Raw genomic sequence first — 21,400 nt, forward strand, 5'->3', positions numbered from 1 at the left:
TAGCCGTTACACAATCGCAGCCGTACGTTATGCTGTGGTCACTCTGTCCTAAACATACTGTTATAGCTTATTTTCTGAAGGTTTTGCCCGTTGATGTAAAATATAGAGATAGTGGCCAGATATTTGGCTCAAACGTATTCAAACCAGGGGTTTTCAGGCTAGCAAATAAATTTTGTCTGGTATTTTACAAATCAAAAAATACATCTTTAACAGTGCCTTTCCTGGTGGATGTGTGAGGGTTTTTGATTTCTGGGGCTGCAGGTGTTAAGGCACTATCCAAGTGAGAGATAGTGGAGGAGAGAGTCTTACCTCCGCCCTCGGTGTAAGACTGGTCTCTTGTTCCTTTCTTGAATCTGGATGCTGCCATGTTAAAGGCCCATTTGTACCATATACAATGCTGTCTTTGTTTTTTGGCTTCTGTGGAGACAAAATCTTCCCCCACGTGTCATGCTTGAACCAGAGGGTTCTTCCATGTCTTCCAGATTTGGAGGCCTTAGACATAAGATCCCATGAAAACAACATATTCAGAAATAAAATGAAACCTTTTTTTGTATGTAAGAAACTTTACTTGGACTAAAGCAACATGAGGATGAGTATTGAATATTTTGACTAAATAAGGGTTGCGTACTATTAGTCACCTTCTAAATTACTAGTGTGAGAATCTACAGTATTATCGCAAGTTTTTTTTCTTTTCAGGAGCTTATGGCGCAAAACCAGGAGGAGGCAAACTTCCCTTTGGTACAAATACATTTCACATTTTTGCAAAGACTTTTAAAGACTTCCAGATGTTAATGATGCAATATCACTGTAGAATTTTCAATACCTCACTTAGACATGCAATATCACTGTACAATTTCATTTCTTGTGCTTTCATATAGCCAAACCTCATGGTGTTAGATGTATATTTTTGTAAATATTGTATATGTAACGGCAATGGAAATGTAGGTATTATTATTATTTTACATAATGCTCTGGTTTCTTTATTGTAACCTGCTGCTAGGTGCAGCCATAGTTTCATTGTTCTATTCTATTCTATTCTATTCTATTCTATTCTATTCTATTCTATTCTATTCTATTCTATTCTATTCTATTCGTCATTCTTCTTTCATTCATTCTTATCATATCTCAGGCTATGGCGGCTTTGGTGCTGGTGGTGCTGGCCTTCCAGGAGGACAAGGTGGCCCTGGGTCAAAGCCTGGATATCCTATTGGAACTGGTGCGTGCGTGCGTGCGTGCGTGCGTGCGTGCGTGCGTGCGTGCGTGTGCGTGCGTGTGCGTGCGTGTGCGTGTGTGTGTGAATGCATGTATAACCTGTACAACAAAGAAATTCAAAACTACAATGTCAATAGTATTTCTTCTTCTGCAGGAGTGGGGACTGGGGTGATCTCACCTGCTCAGGCTAAAGCTGCTAAATATGGTAGCCTTTGAGAAACATGAAGTGTTTTGATATGGGTTGTTTACATTCCATTCCATTTGATTACATTAGTACCAAATGTATTTACAGTATATCTGGTCTTCCTACAGGCTTGGGTGGTGGCACTGGTACGCTGTATCCAGGACTCTTGCCAGGAGGTATATGATTCCCAAACGTCATTAAAAAATATGAGAAGGGTTTTAAAATATATTTTTTATGCAAATATGTCATTGCCAATCCCTACCCAACATAAGCTGATAACACCAAAAAATGTTCTTCTCAGTTTGCTTGTGTATTTTGACTCTGAAAATGTTACCATGTACAGTAAGTTATCATATAGGAGAGATATCGTAGATCCTTCCTACCTGCTGCTGTCAGACTGTACAATCAGAACTGTTGACCACATCCCACCACAGTCACTCACCCACTGCATCAGTGGTTTATATAGCAACCTGCTCTGCACAATATTTGTGTAAATCTGTGAACAATCATGTATATTGTTACTGGTACAAATCTTATACCCATTACTGTGCAATAACCCTGCAATGACCTCATACTCACTCTAACTGTACTGTACTGCTTTGTACTGTGCCAACACAAACTGTTCTATACCTGTATTCTTGCTCATCTGTACTGCTGTTGTGAGAGGTAATTTCCCCACTGCGGGACTATTAAAGGTTTTCTTATTCTTATTCTTATTCTTATATGGGGACTGGGTCCAAGGCTGTTATATACAGGGTTGCTTATTAAGTTGTTTTAACACATTTTGACATGTGTGTCTTCCTCTGATTTGCTTTGTACCAGGAGGGTTTCCAGGCGGTGCACCTATTGGAGTTCCAGGAGGATATTCACCTGCTGCCAAAGCAGCTAAATATGGTAATGTACCGTAACTACTGTGTAGTGTGTATCACACTGTAGACTACTGTATGTGTGTTATCAATAATACTAAATACTTACTCTGTAGAATTACAGTAAGTATTAGTTGTAATTATTTTCCTTCCTTTTCAGGAATAGGAGGACAACTTGGGGGAGGTGGAACATTAGGAACAGGAGGACAATTAGGATTAGGAGGACAACTGGGAACAGGAGGACAACTGGGAACGGGAGGACAACTGGGAACGGGAGGATTTGGAGGATACTCTCCAGCTGCCAAAGCAGCTAAATATGGTAATGTATATGAATATTATGTACTGTAAATCATAATGTGGACTTAATTGAAGTAAAAGCTCAGAAATGTACACAAATGTACATGCCAAAATTGGTTAATTCTTATATATACAGTACAATATACTGAATGTTAATTGGAATTATTTATTGCCTTTTCAGGAATAGGAGGACTAGGAACGGGACAACAATTGGGAACGGGACAACAGTTGGGAACGGGACAACAGTTGGGAACGGGACAACAGTTGGGAACGGGAGGATATGGAGGATACTCTCCAGCTGCCAAAGCAGCTAAATATGGTAATGTGTATAAATGTTGTTTACTGTATAGTATAATGTGTAAGTACTGTAATGTAAACACTAAGAAAGTACATATTTAGTCAATATTTCAAAGTACTTACTTTATGAAATTAAATATTAATTGTAATTATTTTCTTGCCTTTTCAGGACCAGGAGGGCAATTGGGAACAGGTACACAGTTAGGAACAGGTGGACAGTTAGGAACAGGAGGATTTGGAGGATACTCGCAAGCTGCCAAAGCAGCTAAATATGGTAACGTATATTTACTGTATATATACATATATGTGTGTGTGTGGACCTTATTAAAGTACAGCATAGCCATGTACAGTATACATGTTCCCATTTTTATACTATGCTATATATTATTATTATTATTATTATTATTATTATTATTATTATTATTATTATTATTATTATTATTATTATTATTATTATTATTATTATTATTATTATTATTATTATTATTATTATTGTTGTTGTTGTTGTTGTTGTTGTATTAATTGTGATTATTTATTGCCTCCTCAGGAATAGGAGGACAACTTGGAACAGGAGGACAATTGGGAACAGGAGCACAATTGGGAACAGGAGGACAACTGGGACCAGGAGGACAACTGGGAACAGGAGGACAACTGGGAACAGGAGGATTTGGAGGATACTCTCCTGCTGCCAAAGCAGCTAAATACGGTATAGTTATTATCCTTACTAAAACAAATGTCTAGTTAAAATTCAAAACCATTCCTGGCTTACATACCTTTAACCCCTGTTGGGTAAATTTGTTTTCCACAGGCCTGGGAGGACTGGGAGCGACAGGAGGACTGGGAGGACTGGGAGGAGCAGGAGGACTGGGAGCAACAGGAGGACTTGGAGGGACAAGAGGACTGGGAGGGACAGGAGGATACAATGCTGCTGCCAAAGCCGCTAAATACGGTATAATATCTTATCAAATAGCACCAGTACGTATTAAAGGGCTTCTGTTTGTGGATCTGCATTCTCAGAAACAGTGTCTGGGGATGTGTGAGACAGATCTACCAAGGTCCAGGTGTTGGGCCATAAAAGAGGCCTGAGAAGGGGTTTACATTGAACGCAGATGGACTGAGATCACAAGCTGTTGGCTGCTGTGTGTTGCTGTTGCACTAGTTTATTTTATGGCTCTGACATTGTTACATTTCAAACATGCTCCAACGCTACAGTTTTGACAGTTGTCCAACCCTGGCCTCCATCATTACCACATGAGCCTTATTGAACAACAAGTCAGCCTAATAATGCCTTCACATGCACAGCCACTGAATGAAAGTCATATTGTTTACATGCACATGGCCACGTGTTTATGCTCATGAGAAGGGGAGGAACCCCTTTGGTTGCAGGAGCAGTATATGTTGATGTGTTGTCAGTGCTCTACCAGGGTTAGAGGGACTAGGAGGAAGACTTGAAGGTGGAGCAGGAATGTGACCATGCGTGCAGATATGATAAATGGCTGTATTTTGCTTTTAAGGCCCAGGTGGAGCAGGAGGAGTCCCAGGTGGAGGTGCAACTGGAGGAGTGACTCCTGGAAGAGCCCCATTTTTGCCTGGATATGGATGTAAGCCAGTTATAGCAACATTTGGGCTACAAGAATAAAAACAGCATTATTGGATTTCCTTGTAATATTGTGAGATTGCACTCTAAAAACATTTTTGGGCGTCTTTTTCCACAGCGCTAACTGCCGGTGCTAAACCTCCTAAATACGGTGAGTTGCTGATGTCCACAAAAGGAACGTATGCATAATATTAGTGTTGAAACAAATGGGGCCTGTTTGCTCCCCAACAGGAGTCCCAGGGGCAGCACAGGGAGGAGTACTTCCAGGGGGAGCAGGACATTTCGTGCCAGGGGCTGGTTTGGGAGGTATGTTTTTAAATTCACACATGGGTGCTTTGATTCTCCTGTTTTCTTCATAGTTATGCAGGAGAGCTAATAAACCCGCAGTGACACCGATTACGTTCCTTTCCAGGTTTTGGTGCTGGTCTCAAACCACCGAAGTATGGTGAGTCTTAGTGTCTTAGTGTGCAGTATAAAAAAGTCTACGATCTTTATTTTATTAAAAGTATGTGAACACAAGCTGCTGGCATTCCTTTCGCAGGGGCTGGAACACCACTGGGAACTGGGGGACTGCTGGGAGGAGGAGGAGTAGGAGGAGCAGGTGCAGTGATACCAAAAGTTGGACAGTTCTTGGCAGCTGGCGAAGGACTTAGATGTGGTTGGTGAAATGAGCACACGAACGCTACACATGTGTCATGTATTTTGTGCGTGTGTAGCGTTTGTGTTCTGAATGACGTGAAGTGACGGCTAAAGGTGCTCTGTTCTGACTATACTAAATTAGGAGTCGGATTAGGGGCTGGAGTTCCAGGAGGAGCAGGAGTTGGTCAATACCTCGCTGCAAAAGCAGCAAAATATGGTAAAAGATGTTCAATTCATAAATATCATATATGCATTTAATAATAGCATTATTCTATTAGATTTTACTTTGTATAAATACATCTAAATACTGTACTCCTTTTTATATATATACAGTATATATATATATATATATATATATATATATATATATATATATATATATATATTCTTTTTGCACAACTGAGCATTTTGCCCTTCCTTAGGTGTTGCAGGCGGAGCCGGTTTAACACCAGGAGGAGCTGGACTTCCTGGTGGTTTACCCGGGGTTGGGGTTGGAGGGGGACAGATAGCGACTACAGATACAACTATCAGAGGGGTTCCAGAGGGCACCGCTGTGGTCTCACCAGGTGGTACAGGTGTCCCTATAAAAACAAGTAACATTTTTTACTTCTAGTAGCTAATCCTGTGTTCTGTGACGCCCTGTGATTGTGAATGGAGTTATTATTGCTTCAACAGGAAAGGAGCTGGGTCCTGGTGGAACCCCTCAACCAGGTACAGTGAAATGCAGACTTTATTGTACAGTCTCGTGTTATCAGCTGTCTGCCAGTGTAGACAGCTGCATTTGGTGACATCTCCTTTTTAAACTGTGAAGACACTTCCCTTAGACTCTCTGCGTCGGCCTCTGTCTGTTTTATGAGTATGTTTTGTTTCTTGGACTGTGTAGGCTTTTTTTTCTGACCACTTATTTTAAGTGTCAAATCAAATTCTGTCATTGAGAAAACTTTCCCCAGGAGGTGGGGATAAATAAATGTTAGGAAGTCATCTGAGGTTTGTTTTGACAACATCAGCGCTCACATGTCCTACATCACGCAGTGGAGCAAACATTACATTTTGTTAAAACATTTATAAAAGGACTTGCATTCTCTGCATTTTGTGGTCAGTCACATCCTGTTTGCTTTGATTTGTCCTGACATATGTTTAGACTGGACTCTACCTAAAATAACAAGATCTGACAAAGCACAGAAAGACACACACACGTCTATATTCCCTTTACAAGACATGTGGTTTTTAATAGCAAACGATGGTTGTGATGCACTGTAAAAGTTAAGCTTTTATTTTTCATCCATCCACCTCCATTTTTCATTCATCCACCTCCTGGATCAGATCAGGTTTTAAACGAGCAGGGTGTAGTTTGCAGCTTTAAAGACTGAGACCAAGATTAATTCTTCGTCCCTAAGTGAAGACATGACCTGCTTCGTGTTTGTTGAGCTTGGCAGCTTGTGGAGCAGACCTGCTAATCTAGCTAGGCTAATCCAGTCATTTGCAACCATGCTGGAGCAGGAAACAATATCAAATGTTTGCAGGAACATTTTAGCTGCCAATTAACACCTAATAGAGGGAAGCCTCATCGTGCATGTAGATGACATCATACAGATGACATACAGTAGAACCATCCACCAGCTCAACAAAGGAGCTATATTAACATGTTTCATTATGTTCCATCTCTCTAAATGGGTAGGTTCTATCACAGTGTAAAAGCTGCTATGTTCAATAGATGAGTGCAAATACCAGGAAATAAACTCTGAATTTATGTCTTTTATTCACTTTTTGATTTTAAACCCAAATGATTTCAGTGCAGAGCCAAAACGTATCCATTAGCCATTCCTTTGCTGTGTTTTTAGAGCAGACTGTATATAATGTCTCTCAATTCCCGCTGTTTGTCAGGGCCCATAAGCAAACCACCACGTCCAGCAAGCTCTCTGTGGATCGCTGCAATAAAATTATGGCAAGGCCTGGTTGAAGGCATGGCTGTAAAGCCAGGTGTTGAGTGGTCCCAGGAGCTCAGTGGTCTCAGTAATGGTGAAATGGAGAAGCCTGGAACCACCAGGACTCTTCCTAGAGCCGCTCCTCGGCCAAACTGAGTAACAGGGCAAGAATTTATCATTTTACGGGCCTTGGAAGAAACGTGTCTCGCATGTACTGTATGACTTTTTTATGACATTCAAACAATATGGAGTTTTGTCACTAACAGCAGCCGTACATGTCTCACTTTGCTTTTCTTCCCCTCTGCACCGTTGTCCTTGTGGTGGACGCGTGGAAGCAGGCGGTGAGTTCAAAGAAGTAGATGTTTTTGCATTCACTTCATTTAACACTGTCTCCGTCTGGACTAATTACTTGCCCTGTTCATGCAACAGTTGCTGGTGAAGTGAGTCAACCAAGCGGTGAGCACCAAACACACACACACACACACACACACACACACACACACACACACACACACACACACACACACACGCACGCACGCACAAACACCCACTTTCTATTCATTCAGCAGCTGTATTTATGCTGTGTGCTTTAACTTGATGATGCTTTTTTTGTTTTACAGCTGGCACAAGTGTTGGTAAATATAATTTCTTTACGTCTTCATTTATTTATTTTTAAACCTTTATTAAGACATTAGATTGAAGTGTGTATTTAATCTCTATGTGACAGGTGGAACTGGTGTTGTAGCGCCCCTTGGCGGTAAGAGCAGTTCCATATATTCTCTCGTTAATCTTTGTCTGTGGATTTTACCGCTTCATATTCTTAATGCAACAGCCAAATTAATAAAACTCTGTTGGCATTTTCTACAAACATAAAGCAATAAGCAAAAGAAAATTTTCTGATGTGTATGCAGAGATATTGGGCATCAGTCATTTACCCCCCTCTCTAGACTTAATCTTTGTTTTTCAGCTCCTTTTAAATCAAATGTAATAATAAGTGGAAAAAAGCAAAACACAATATTGTAAATATTTATTATACATGTCCTTTAACCTTTAAACTGAAAACACTCCTCATTTGGTGCAATACACACTTATGCCCACATGAGGGCGACAGAGACAAATACAAGCTTGCTGTTCGCCCTACATAAATAATAAACAGTTGTTTTTAGGGGTCGATGTCTGCACACACACACACACACACACGCACACACACACACACACACACACACACACACACACACACACACACACACACACACACATCATGGTAGCTCTGTTGAATCTGCTGACGTTAGAGCCAACCGTACACTTTAATGATCCACGCATGTACAGTAGATCAGTGTCTAGCTGCATCTTACCATGAACAGGTCACACTTAATGACTCAAATCAATAGGACAAGTAGTGAAAGCTGCATCAGGCCTTTCTATCCCTCATTAGACCTCAGACAGACTGAACAGTCATCGGTTTTGCGTCTCTGCAGGTTAGCCTCGTTAACATGCTTTTGCTGTTCAGCACTATTTCACATGTGTTGAACATGGGATGATGTGCCAAGTGCATTCTTGTGTTTATTTATTCTCAAACCCACAAGATCAAACATGAATCCTGAGTTTCAGTTGACTACAGAAGCAAACACTCACTCACTCACTCACTCACTCACTCACTCACTCACTCACTCACTCACTCACTCACTCACTCACTCACTCGCTATCTTGGCTGTGAAGCAAGAGGGTGAATGACAACAAACAAAAAAGAATTAACCTAATTTAACTGACAAATTAAATAAACCTGAATATCCAATTAACCAAAAAAATAATTAACGTATACTTGAGTAGAGAGGGACCTAGAGACACCTTAAGCTTGGTTTGTTATGTAAAATATAGTTTTTAATCCTATGAATTCACTCTTTCTCGGTTGTTCTCCAGGTCCTGGAGCTGTAGGTCTGCCTGGAGCCAAGCCTTTGAAAACTCCAGGTAACCTGCTTCAAACAAACCAAACTTTTGCTATTTGTCATTGTTTCCTTTCTCGGTTTGCTTTTTGCTGTTACATATTAGGGTCCCAGTTGTTAATTACATGCTGAGAACGTTAAGTGTTTTGCTATAAACAAATAAAAGAAGAATTGTAGTGTAATAGCTCAGCACAGCACTGCTCTCTCTAACTTATTTAACCCCTCAGTGACCGGCGTCTTCCACTCCAGCAGCTGTGAATCATTTTGACTGTGAACTGTGCTCTACCTGTGTGCATGTATAGCCTGACACACCGTTGTGCTGCTCTTCTTTATAGTGGTGGGCGGAGCAGGGATTCCACTGGCATCAGGAGGTCAGATCACACCCAAGCATTTAACACTAAATGTATTAACATTTAGCTTGATCATAACTTACCTCATTGTAATCCTCATTCACTGAGGCCTACAGTACAGTGCTTATCATGGTGGCTCGAGGTCACCCTGCGTGTTTAGGAGCCTTAATACCTACAGCACAATTTAAAACACAACAGAGACATTCCTCCCGCTGCTCGAATTGACAGTTGGTGAGGAGATGCCATCGCTTTGCACTTCCTGTGCAGGAAATTGAGCAAAATAGCGATAAGTATCTCTGCGGGGCCTAGTTTATCAGGAATAACAAGTCAGCTGGATGCTGCTGTGGAGTCTGCAGCCCTGTGTTTGTTGTCTGTTGTGACAGGCGGCTTGACGTACCCCTCCTCGGTCGGACTGGGAGGCGCTGGTGTTGGTGCTGGACTCGGAGCTAAAGCGCCCAAACCAGGTACTGGGCCTTCCACCCAACAGCATCCACCGCACACACCACCACTGGCAGTGTCACACTAGGCTGCACTTCCTGATGGAGACTGATTACCGGTAATAGCGTTGTGCGCAACATGAAAAGTGTGACTCTTTGAAGATAACAGTCCCTGGGAGGGTTCTGTCAGTTACTGTACTGTGGTGTAAGTGGTGACACCAGTTACTCCGAGGGAGACATGCAGAAGCCATTATATATTATGATTCTGGTGTTTTCTCACACCGTTATTGATTTATTGCTTTTTATTTTGACAGGCTACGGCAACCTTGGAGTTGGTGCCTATCAGCAGGGTGAGGACCTCTCCCTCGCAAAAAAATAGCTCTTATCGTAAAGATGAAACAAATCTATGTAGCATTTCTGTCTGTAATGACAGCGTAGCTGCCTCGTCTTGCTCTTATTGCAGAGACCTAGCAAAAAGAATCACGATGGTTTATGTAAGCGGCCCAGTTTTCCAAACAAGAGGCTGGGAAACTAGATTGAGTGAAGTCACCAATGTGTTAATGAGGTGTTATAGAAGTCGTCATAGTTACTGACTCAGTGATGCTACAGTAGCTTCTGTCTGTGCTCTGCTTTGGTTCTGTAACTTGTATCTGGTGTTGCAGGTGTTGCTCCCGTTGCTCCTTATGGAGGAGCTTACCCCCAACAGTACTACCCAGGTACTGCATTTTTCACTTGTACCTAGTTTCAGTGAATGTACCAGTGTGTGCTGACAGGTGAATACTACTGCCTGTGTGGGGTTCCTGCAGTCCATCAGCCCCTGGGATAGATCGGAAGTGGTTTCATCTTGGCACCAACTCTCCTCTCATTTGTCTTTGTCTCTAATGTTCTGTAGGTGGATACGTTCCAGCCCCACTGACTCCTCAACAAGGTAACCAGTGTCCGCACAGCCCTTCATGCACCAAATCGCACCTCAGCCGCCCCACAGATGCAGATACGCACAAATTCTGTCCCTGAGCAGAGGATAATGTCAGATTATATGGGTGAGATTGCAAATGGTGGAGTGTGGGTTTTGCAGAGTGCTCGTCAGTGCAGATGGCTCGACGCATGCGGTATGTAGCAGGCACCGTAATCTGAATTTTCCCCAATATGGGAGATTACTACTGGTGGGATTAAGCCAAGAAGAACGCGCCTGGTTTCTTAGATAACTCAGTCGTGCTGGTTCAGACTCTCAACGCGTGAGTATGAGGTCGACTCGCACACAGGCGTGACTCAAATGAATGCGGAAGGCCTTCATTCTGTTCGTTTGCCCGTGGCATGACATGCCTTGGAGGGGAACAGAGGAGCTAATGCGTGTAAACAGAGGCGTCACACAGGTCTGACTGTTCCCATGTCCATCATCCTCAGTTCTATAGGGTTTTTATGCACAGAACAGAGAATAAGGCAAAGACGAAACAACCACCGACATCAGCGCAGTTACACAATTCGCCGCTTTTGAAGTCGTAGAAGTGGAATTAAGTGGATAAAATTGATTAAATAGAGGTTCCATGTGGAACCATTGAATATGAATGTACCTGAGTCTCCTGTGTTGTTTTGCAGCCAAGGCAGCCAAGTACGGCCCATTGCAGGGCTTCCTGGGCGGCACAGGTGGAGGACTCTACAGAGGTGCGGTGGGTCAAAGGAACTCCGTGGCGTTGCTCAGACGCCGCCTGACGGCTGTGATCTCTGCTGCAGGTGGCGCTGCGGGATGCCAGGGCAAGTACTGCGGGCGGAGGAAGTAGGCGACGCCCGGAGAGGATCCCCCGAGATCCGGCGTGACCTCGAGGAAAAACCATGGTGCTACTGCATGATCTAGAATGTACATTTTATATGCAAACAATCCCCCATTAGAAAACACGTACAGATGTTTTATTTACTTGACTTAAAGGTCGTTTTTTGTTGTTGTTGTTGTTGTTTTTTTTTAACACACACCCACCGACCCAGAATTTTGTATTCGTTCTGATGTGACATAAGTTACTGATGGTGCCTTTAAAGTTAAATGCGGTCCAGTTAATCAGCTTTATCGCACTAAGATACAAAAAGCGTGTGTGTGTGTGCGTGTGTGTGCGTGCGTGTGTGTGAGTGTGTGTGTTATCTGGACATATGGCTGTACTGTTGTGCAAAAGACTGTCCCCGTCCTATGAATGTGACCTCCACGCGGTTTTCTTTTGCTTTTCATCCCCTTCCTGGGTGCTGCAGCCCACAGTGTCACACCTCGCAGCACAGTCCACCCCTCTGTCTTTGCAGAGGGGCCGAGGCTCGCGGTAAAACCAAAAAACAAAACAAAAAAAAAACCACCAAGTGTGGCTTTGGTCCTGGCCCCCGTCACTCCTGCTGCTATTTATAGCCCCGCTGGGTAAAAGGCAGCAGGAAGCGGGGCTCCGGCCAACCTATCTGCTCCCAGCGACTCGGCTGATTCTGGTTGCTATGCGGCTCAGTTCTCCCGGCGAGTCCGTCGTTGCCAGACGTGTGATGTATGAAGAGCACTGTCTGCTCTGAGGAACATTGTGCTGAAGACAATCAAACAGTGTCTGACTCGTTGCAGGATGAGCAGCAGTGGTGCCTTTGAGTGTCTCCCCGACACTAGTATGCGTGCGTATGAGTGGAGTCTGCTTCAAACGTTTAGTCCCAGTGCAGCAGTTATTTACGTCTATGTAACTTCGTCATAACATGATTATCCACATTTTTTTGCACCATACTTTGACTCATAGCTTTATTGTTATCAGGAATATGTGAACGTAGAACGAGGACGATCCTTTGCTCTTGCATTTATCCACTGTTGAGAATCGTAGTCCACCATAAGCCTAGTATGTGTTTATGTTGTTCTCTATTTACTTGAGCTGCTTTTACCAAGGCTTTACTGACCAAAGGTTTCACCAGCGCCGTCGCCACGTGAGCCCATCTCCTCCTGTAACCGTGTACTGTATTTTGTACTCCTTCGCCGCTCCCTCCCTCGACCCTGTGTGAGAACTGTCCCTGAGCCTCACCGGGTCGGGCCTTGCCTCATGTATGTGCCGTGGGATACTCTTCATCTTTATTTAAAACTGTTTTTAAAGGGAGGAACAATGTGGTTTTGCACTTTTAGTTTCCACGACACACACGTGACTCGTTTCCCGGACGTCCTGGCATTTAATTTGCTTCACTAAGTAACGAAATAAAACCTGTTTAAAAAGCCGGTGTCTTCCTTTTTTGATGCCCGTCCGCTTCTGCGCTCTTTAAGCCGCAGCAGCTTGTCCTCAGAGACTTGATCACAACCACCTGGCCCAGGACGGATGCCGCGCTGGATCCGTTTGCTGTGAGCCACATACCACAAAGTGATTACACTGCGAGTTTAATCCCTGCCTTTGAGGCATCTCGGGGACCGTCAGATTTAGTGTATTTAAAACCTAATAGAAGTATGATTTGGCAGAGTTCTTCTGAAAGCGGGCCCCAGATTAAGCACACTTTGACAGCGCCCCTGCACCTTGACTAAACTTCATGTTGTGCCAGCTGGAAACAATGAGCTCACGCTGCTATGCACTGGGGATCTCCTGGGAGAGTCACTGACCCATGGTCTACATCCTGTGCAAGTGCCCCGTCCCATCAGCAGATGCTGTAGTCACATGCAGAAACACCAACAGAGTTGCTCTGAAAATGCACACAATGCCACAACACTGTGCAAAACTAGAGCTGCGTAAGTACAAGTACTGTAGTTTAACTGGAGGAGAAGGTGACAGGACGTAGAGATGTGACTGTGTTTAAATGCTGTTATTGATCTGGTGGTGCTCCCTCATGATCATAAATAAATCAATAAATAATAAACCTTTTCTCCTAAACAGCGGTACAATAAAACTCCTCCACTGCTTCTAGATTGTTATGTGATTATTGGCCCCACGGTGTTTACCGCTCTGACCCCTCCCTCTGATAGCGGCATTCGTTACCCGGGGAGCGTCGCTGATTGGCTGGGTCGCGTCCTCCTCGCGCCGGCCCCGCGTCGTCATTGGCCGCCTGCTCGTCTTGAACGGAGGAGCGTGCAGGCAGGAGGAAGCCGTGTGCGCCGCCGCAAGGAGCGACCGACGCACAGCAACACGACCGGCGGGCGCGCTGCGGTGCTGCTGCTGCTGCTGCTGCTGCTGGTGCTGGTGGTGCTGGTGGTGCTGGTCGGACACCGGATCCTCTGTCGACCAGAGACGGCTGGCTCTGTCCCGGAGCTCGGTGTCGGAGAGTGAATGAGGTTGATGCTGCTTTGTTGCACCTGGAAGGACGAACGCATGGGAGAGGAGGAAGGTGAGGAGCTGCCGGGGGGGGTCAGGGGGGATGTGGGGACGAGAGGCGCAACCTCCAAACACAGAGGATGCTCACGTTAATCAAAAAGCTGTTCTGCTGACTTTGGGTGAAGCGTAGCGTCAGTCAGCGGAGGATGAGGGTGCAGCGTCGGTGCATCTGCAGGGAGTGTCAGGCTGGAGGTGCTGCGACTGAAGCGGAGCTAACGCACCTACAGTAGAATGTTTGGAGGCAGCGCCTACACCCATCACTGAAATAGCCAGTGGTCCTCTGCTTATGAACAGGTTGTTAACACAGAGAGAGCATCAGCGGCGTGATGAGCGCTGAAACACCCCAGGGAGCGGACACCACGTCCGACAAAGTTGAAAAACAAATGATGGAGCCGATGAGGAGCTGGAGCTGCTCCATCTTCTTGTTAAATATTAAAATCTCCTCGAACTGCGTCTCTGCTTTACACATAGCGTTAATCATTTAAAATACGGCACGATAACTGTTTTAAACTTTATTTAATTTATTATAAGGTAAATTAAATGTGACTGTGCAAGAGATTGTTTACAACGAGAAAAACAAGTTATGAATGAATCAATTTTGATTTGGTTATAGGACAAACTTTGGTCTCGTACACTTCACCCCATCACTAACATTTAGATTCATTTCTAATTGATAACAGTGGTAAAGTGCAGTGGAGGAAATGTTAAATAGCTTCACTGAACTTATCAATAGAGCTTTTATGTGATGACTCAGTTTGCTTAGTGAGCTGGTTTTATCTGGAGGCAGGACTGACAGGAGCAGAGGGGAGCGGCGCACAGGTACATACTGTATATGTGACAGGGAAGGAATGCATGTGTGTGTCTGCTGAGGTGTCCTAACTGAGACACAGCACGGGTCAGGAGGACACGTTTGGCAGGGAGAGAATCGCTTCCTAATGAAGAGACAAAGTGAAAAATAGGAATTAATTAATTAGGAGGTTAAGTTAGAGCAGGAGAGAGACATTAAGATGAACTGAGGCTCTTAGTCGGCCTGATCAATAACAGGCTGCTCGCTCAGGCTTTATGAAAACGAGCCGACCTCAGGAAGCCTCTACCAGCGTCCAGTACATGATATATGACCATCACCGGCACCCGTACCCGGATGATGTTGTTATGGTAACCAAATAATCAAGAAGCATTTCCTGCATGTTGTAAATGGGGCAGCAGATGAAAAATCGTTACACAAAGTGCGTTTGTATTGAGAGTCCTGAAGGATATACTGCACATCACCTCGCCTGTATGAGGCTTCAGGGATGACAGTACAAGAATGCAACAGTGATGCAAATAATAAGAGAGGTCGCCATGTTTATTTACCCTGCTACTTTGCATCTCAGTGTAGCAGATGCCATGGGAAAGTTTGTTTGCAGTGACAATAAAATGTTGTGTGTGTGCTTGCAATTAGCTGCTGCCACAATCTCGTCCTTTTGAATGAGACCCGTTGTCCCTTTAATTCATTACTTAATTCACAGTATAAATTGTCCCATATCTGCCGAATGGCCTTTTTTCCTGAAACTCTAATCATAATTAAGATTTTCATCACTGGAGAATGGGAGGAGAGATTTGTGGTAGTTTAATCAACGAAACAGAGGAGAAATGTGTCTGCTGGAAACAAAGTAGCTTTTGGGGGGTTTTATTTTGGGCACTGCTCGCACCTGGAGCACTAGATCTGTCTCACATGTCCACCTGTGATCCACCTTAGTTACATTCAAACCAAGCATACAGTAAACTAGATCTGGGGTGAGCTCTGCAGTGTCCATTAATACAACACCTGTCCAGTAAACCAGAGACCCTGAGGTGAATTGTAATGTTAAACATTAGCTTAGAGACAAATACTCTGCATTCACTGTCATTGCATACTGGATCTCTACAGTAAAAACTAATGTTGGGTACTGGAAGCCAAACCAAACCAAAATGTATTTATTTTTTGGTGTACGACGTCAATGGCGACACCCCTGCTGAGTTCTGCTCATTAACTTTGCCTGTTAACCATCTGTGGACACTAACACATGAGAAGAAACACTCACATACTGTAATGGAGCATGATGGAGCATTTCTCTGACGGAGACTCTGTGGGGTTAGATTCCACAGACAAGCACCAGCTCATACACGGACCTGGATTGGATGTGTCGTGCCTAGTAACACTTACATGTTGTGGTCCTGTTGTTGCAGCGGGGGGGAGTTTGCCCGTGTGTGCGGGGTGCAGACAGAGGATCTACGATGAGCAGTACCTGCAGGCCCTCAACAATGACTGGCACACGACCTGCTTCAGGTACCGCTCCCAAAACACCCTCACATCTGCATGTGCATCTGTATAAACAAGGAGGGCATAGAGCATTAATACGAGCAATAATGCAGTTACAGTACTGTAAATGTTGTGAACGTCATTTATTTGGTTTCAGTTTTGTTCACAAGCAAATATTTCACATCAGAAACAGTTCCCTGATGGATGAGTTCAGTTGTTTGTCGTCTCAGTTACGTGTTAGAATAATTCCTGTTTTTCTGGTGCACCAGGAAATGCAGACAGTCCTGTGCTCATTCTGAGCAGTTGCAGGCGTGTGTGTACCTGCATCTGTGACGGACGAACGTTCAGTGAGTTCGTCCGAGTGAATATGGATCAAACCCTATTTTCCACGAGCATTTTCTCTCTCACATCATCATTATCAGAATCCAAATTCAAATCAGAAAAAGATTTATTGCCAGGTCCTGTAGAGAGCACAGAACTTGGAATTGGACTCGGTGTTGGCAGGTGGTGCATCTCAGCATATAAAAAGTACAAACAGTACAACATACAATATTATCACTCCCATGATTTCCATTCAGTTGGTGAACATGATGCATTACCCAACTGGTTTTATCGACACGAGGAGCAGAAACACAGCAGCGGCTTTGTAACAGGCTTCAACAGGCCCACAGTGAACCCAACACACAGCAGAGGTGCGTTCCCACAGGATCATGTCTGGTTCCTGTCTATTTCAGGAAATAAATCCCACAGACAAAGCTGTGGTTGGATCGGACAAATTAGCCTCCTGACATGTGAAAAGCTTGATAATGACTCACTCTTTTTACAAACACTTATATATATTATACATATTCACTTTGAATTGCTCTAAATTCAAGGTGAAGAGGAGGTGACAGTAGTTACTGTGATGAAGCTGCTGTTGACCTGCCGTCGTTGACCTTTTCCACTGTGGCCAGTGTGTTTAGGGACAATAGGCAGGTGCGTGTTTCAGTTGCAGAAGCCTGTGGACGACACATGGAGTGTGAGTACGGAGACTCTGAAGCTCTGCTGTTTCTTCTCAGTTCCGCTTCCTTCACTTGTGCTGCAGCGGGCCGTGTGTGGGCAGTGAGACCGCAGCCACTCTGTGTGAAAAGTGCATTTTGAAATTTTCATCAATTTTCATCCATTCTGGTGAACGGATCTGATATCTGTAGACATGAGCAGAGTTGATCCCAGATCAGTGGACATAGAGAGCGGTCGTTAAATCCACCACAAAGTCTTCAGATCGAAGCGTTCGCCTTGGGGCACATAACTTGATGCCTTGATGCATGTGAATAAAAGGAGATTCACAGATGGTTGACACACACTAATGGCCATCGATCCATTCAACGGAGCAAATTTGCAATTTGAGACTTCCGCCAACACCGTCTGTAGCTCAGGGAAGTAGCGCGTCTTGCGTTTTCTTCTGGATCAACGCACAACAGGACACTTCCTTTTCATTGAGCTGCCAGAGCAGACTGTGTCTGCGAGGCTTAGTGATAAACCCACAGAGTTGGGAGTTCGTTACAGTATTTACTTTGGAAGTGGGGCAGTTTTACAGGCCTGTTCTATATATTATTAATAGGACACAGTTGCTGATGTTGCTGCAGCTTTTGTTACTGGGGTTCTAATGGAAGTTCTCAACCTCTGTCTGCTCGCTGCCACACGCTCTCCATCGACGAGCAACATGTGACAGGTCTGACAGCTTCTGCTTCAATAATACTTTTTGTACCTATATTCTTTATCTGCAGAGCAATATGCAAAACTTACTTCACAAAGGGCAGAAATGCTAAACAGATAAGTCATAAAATTTTAATTACTCAGATGTTGCAGCAGAAACATGTTTTCGGGTTTAGCATCAGGTTCTGCTCTTTAAAACCCAATGCCTGTGTCACTCAGCAGTGCAGTGATGAACAGCAGCTACATACATGTACAGTACTAAAATATAAAAAGGCTGTTTCTGTCAGCCGCCACTAGATGTTACAAAAGAGCCACATTCTACTGAAAACATGTTTGATATGACTGAACTACAGTATGAGACGCTTTGCAGTTGGAACACTTTATCTGGACAAGCTGACGGGCACTTTCCTTTGCCACCTTGTCCCCATCACTCACCCTCTTGCTGCGTTATTGTGAACCGGTCGACAGGTTCGGCTGTCGCTGCGTGGAAACCTCACCGCTCAGCGTGTCTGTAATGATTGCCCCCCAGCTGGAGGTCTGAATGGGAAATCTGAGGAGGGTATCGTGTGTGTGTGTGTGTGTGTGTGTGTGTGTGTGTGTGTGTGTGTGTGTGTGTGTGTGTGTGTGTGTGTGTGTGTGTGTGTGTGTGTGTGTGTGTGTGTGTGTGTGTGTCTCAGTGGGGTGTTTGCCTTTCTGCATATCCGCCTTCGTGTGTTTATGTGTGTGAGCTAATTTCAGGCCTTCCTTGTCATTTCTATGATGAACCTGTAGTCACAACTAATAGCAGACTATTCAGAACTGAGCCGGGTGCCAGTTTACACCGTGTACCATGGTGACACCACGCACAGCTGAACTGTTAAATTAGAGAAGAAGGAAAAAAAAGGTTGCTTCCTACTAGAAATCAATGTTTTCAATGAGAGAATGCCATGTCTAAACATTAGAGGGAATCTGACCCAGATCCAACTCCTCAGGGGCGGCAGGATTGTCACGGAAAAGCAGGATTTAAGACAGTTCCGCTTGTTAGGGAAGACGTCTGTGGAACATGGACTGTGCATGAATCATGAATCCAAAACAGAGGTCCCAACTGCAGGGCCCAGTGCTGTGATGGAGCAATGCAGGAGACGAGGGGAGAAGGCAGAGACACGCTAAATGAAGGCGTTCCCATGGGTGAGAGGGAGAAGCGGCTTCTGTTCTGTGGCTTCATGGGAAAAAAGCAGCCATGCTCTGACTCTGAACTTTTCCCACATCCGCCTTTTGCTTCAGTTTGTCCCAAAGCGCTGCTGTAAACAACCAGAGCGAGACTGAACTCTACACTACTGCAGCTTCATCTAACAAACATATCGATTCTCAGAGATGTTGTGACGTGTTTCTGCCCGTGGATCTCTAATAGCGTCATGCTTTTGCAGTGACAGGAAACAGATACAGATGCGGGTTTTGTTTCCTAGTGTTTTACAGCCTGGTGTCCTGATTTAGATCCAGTTGCCTTCAACGTCTCTGAGGTTTGATTGTCGTTTCACCCCCCATTCAGACTGAAGCCCCTGTAGGTGCATCCTTCATGGAGTGGAGCAGATTAAGTAGCTCTTGGTGTTTGTGAAACACAAAAAAAGGCCTGTAGGTTCAAACCTGTGCCTCCTGAGAGTAAGAAGATTTCTGGTGTTATGCTTATTAGGTCATTCTTTCGAAAACAAATCTTCGATATAAATGAGGATTGAGATGGAAAAATCCTTTCTGAGCATCTTTTTCAGTGAATTCCTCCTGCTCCTTCAGCTCAACCCCATGCTGCAGTCCCACTGCAGCACAGTGCAGCACTGTCCTGCTCACCATAAAACTATTTCTGCCTGGCAGCCTTTGCCTCAACAGTCGCCCCAAAGGATTCACAGCTACCGTGGTGCTTCCTCTGCACTTTATATCACAACATCTACATCCAGTCACCTGACGTCTCAAAATGACTGTTCTGACGCACTAACTCGTGCCTGTACTTATACACAGAGTGAGTAGTTTAGGCAACGCTGCTGTTTCTCAAGGACGAGCTGACGCGCACCCTGCAGCTCGGCTCCTGTGTCGAACACGTCTCTGTCTCCATCTGCTCCGCTTCACCCTGACATTTCTGCCACAGTCTGAGGAGGACGGCGTCTTAAAATTTCCCACCGGGATCAAAGGTGACGGAAAAGCCTCATTTATACCATCTGCGTCAAAGCAAACCTGCGGGCGGTGTGAGACGGTGGCGCTTTGCTGCTCAGCAGAGCTGCAGTGACTCAGCTGGTTTCTGGAGGCGAACTCTGCCTGGAAACAGAAGCTGCAGGACACGATGGAGGCCCAGTGTGTCAAGAACCTAATTCGGCCAAAGCATCAACTCTGAGTCAAGGTGCCTGCAGGTGTTTGCATCAGTTTGCTGATGACAGGGATGCAGTTTCTATGACTACAGCAGATTTGATGGGTCCACTGCAGCTCAGCAGTGGAACTGGACAGGTTGAACTGATAACGCGTAACAGGAACACATGAGTCAGGACAGGGCCTTTTAGGTTGAGGTTTAAAAAGAAGGAACCAGCTTCACAAGGTGGGCGGAGCCGCCGCGTGACATCACGGGGTCACGTCTGCTCCCACAAGCTCACAGGAAACAGTGGATGAAGGATCCTGACCCCGCGGTGCAGCTGCACCCAGAGAGGAAGCAGAGGAAGGGAGAGACGGAGCACAGACAGGGAGCGTCACTGAGGCTTGTGACAGCGAGGCTGCGAGGCCGGACCACTCGCTGGACATCAGAGCTGCTGACACGAGTCAAAACACGGCCCTCGCTCCCACGGGCGACATGTCAGCAAAGAGCCAGCGCCGCGCGGACACTCTGCAGCACAGGCAGTAAGTAAAACTGTCCATCCGCGGCTCTGAAGTCAACTTTACATTCAACTTTGGACCTTTTGTTTGCCTGCCCTAGAAATGAATGTTCTCTTTAATGGTCCAAGGAACCAATACTGTGTTTAGTTTCTGCTTTAATGACTTTGTCTCATTTTATTCGTTGGAAGTTGTTGTGTTTTCCATGCGTCTTTTATCCTAAGCGCCAAAGGGTCACGGGGGGGGGGTTGTTGGAGCCAATCCCGGCTGCCGTTGAGCAAGAGGTGGGGAAAACAGTTGTGCTGCCAACTGCAAACAACAGCTTCATTTATTGTTAAAATACACAAATGCATAAAGTCAAATCTGCCGGATAAACAAGCAGATGGGCCAGAAGGAAGTAATTACTGAACGGCGGTTGATCTGATTAGTTCATTTCTCTTTAATATTTCTTTCACTTCCCTTTAAACCCTTCAGCCCAGTGTCTCAGTCACACGCGTGTCCGTGGTTCCGAGAGTGACTTCTCTATTTCCACAGTGAGACAGTTAATCGAACCCTGCTGAGC

At 44.7% G+C, this 21,400-nt stretch overlaps 3 protein-coding genes across 7 annotated transcripts in view; all 3 read left to right on the plus strand.

Moving 5' to 3' along the window:
* Positions 1 to 6,032, plus strand: part of elna (elastin a) — a 28,378-nt gene extending 22,346 nt beyond the window's left edge. For 2 of the 4 annotated variants that reach the window (XM_029171629.3, XM_029171630.3), the window contains exons 14-31: positions 697 to 738; positions 1,130 to 1,216; positions 1,367 to 1,417; positions 1,525 to 1,572; positions 2,219 to 2,290; positions 2,423 to 2,581; positions 2,741 to 2,878; positions 3,026 to 3,130; positions 3,404 to 3,562; positions 3,665 to 3,805; positions 4,371 to 4,457; positions 4,572 to 4,604; positions 4,685 to 4,759; positions 4,866 to 4,898; positions 4,995 to 5,111; positions 5,235 to 5,309; positions 5,515 to 5,685; positions 5,768 to 6,032. In XM_029171629.3, the coding sequence (XP_029027462.2) occupies positions 697 to 738; positions 1,130 to 1,216; positions 1,367 to 1,417; positions 1,525 to 1,572; positions 2,219 to 2,290; positions 2,423 to 2,581; positions 2,741 to 2,878; positions 3,026 to 3,130; positions 3,404 to 3,562; positions 3,665 to 3,805; positions 4,371 to 4,457; positions 4,572 to 4,604; positions 4,685 to 4,759; positions 4,866 to 4,898; positions 4,995 to 5,111; positions 5,235 to 5,309; positions 5,515 to 5,685; positions 5,768 to 5,880 (1,706 nt within the window). In that variant the 3' untranslated portion in view covers positions 5,881 to 6,032. The remainder of the gene's footprint in view (positions 1 to 696; positions 739 to 1,129; positions 1,217 to 1,366; positions 1,418 to 1,524; positions 1,573 to 2,218; positions 2,291 to 2,422; positions 2,582 to 2,740; positions 2,879 to 3,025; positions 3,131 to 3,403; positions 3,563 to 3,664; positions 3,806 to 4,370; positions 4,458 to 4,571; positions 4,605 to 4,684; positions 4,760 to 4,865; positions 4,899 to 4,994; positions 5,112 to 5,234; positions 5,310 to 5,514; positions 5,686 to 5,767) is intronic. The other 2 variants (XM_029171631.3, XM_029171632.3) reach the window with 2 other exon arrangements.
* A 1,050-nt stretch (positions 6,033 to 7,082) lies between these two features.
* On the plus strand, positions 7,083 to 12,957 carry LOC129605014 (elastin-like). The gene is made up of 12 exons (XM_055514046.1): positions 7,083 to 7,358; positions 7,447 to 7,473; positions 7,638 to 7,652; positions 7,745 to 7,774; positions 8,938 to 8,985; positions 9,296 to 9,331; positions 9,694 to 9,774; positions 10,062 to 10,097; positions 10,410 to 10,463; positions 10,640 to 10,675; positions 11,344 to 11,409; positions 11,479 to 12,957. The coding sequence occupies exons 1-12, from the start codon at positions 7,247 to 7,249 to the stop codon at positions 11,523 to 11,525; spliced, it is 588 nt and encodes a 195-aa protein (XP_055370021.1). The 5' UTR covers positions 7,083 to 7,246; the 3' UTR covers positions 11,526 to 12,957.
* An 843-nt stretch (positions 12,958 to 13,800) lies between these two features.
* limk1a (LIM domain kinase 1a) overlaps positions 13,801 to 21,400 on the plus strand; it is a 30,171-nt gene continuing 22,571 nt past the window's right edge. Inside the window, exons 1-2 of one of the 2 annotated variants that reach the window (XM_029171830.3) lie at positions 13,801 to 14,049; positions 16,245 to 16,344. In XM_029171830.3, the coding sequence (XP_029027663.1) occupies positions 13,992 to 14,049; positions 16,245 to 16,344 (158 nt within the window). In that variant the 5' untranslated portion in view covers positions 13,801 to 13,991. Of the gene's footprint in view, positions 14,050 to 16,244; positions 16,345 to 20,608; positions 20,866 to 21,400 lie in introns of those variants that run through there. The other variant, XM_029171831.3, reaches the window with a different exon arrangement.

The sequence above is a fragment of the Betta splendens genome, chromosome 13 (genome assembly GCF_900634795.4).
Source record: "Betta splendens chromosome 13, fBetSpl5.4, whole genome shotgun sequence".
Classification (NCBI taxonomy): Eukaryota; Metazoa; Chordata; class Actinopteri; order Anabantiformes; family Osphronemidae; genus Betta; species Betta splendens.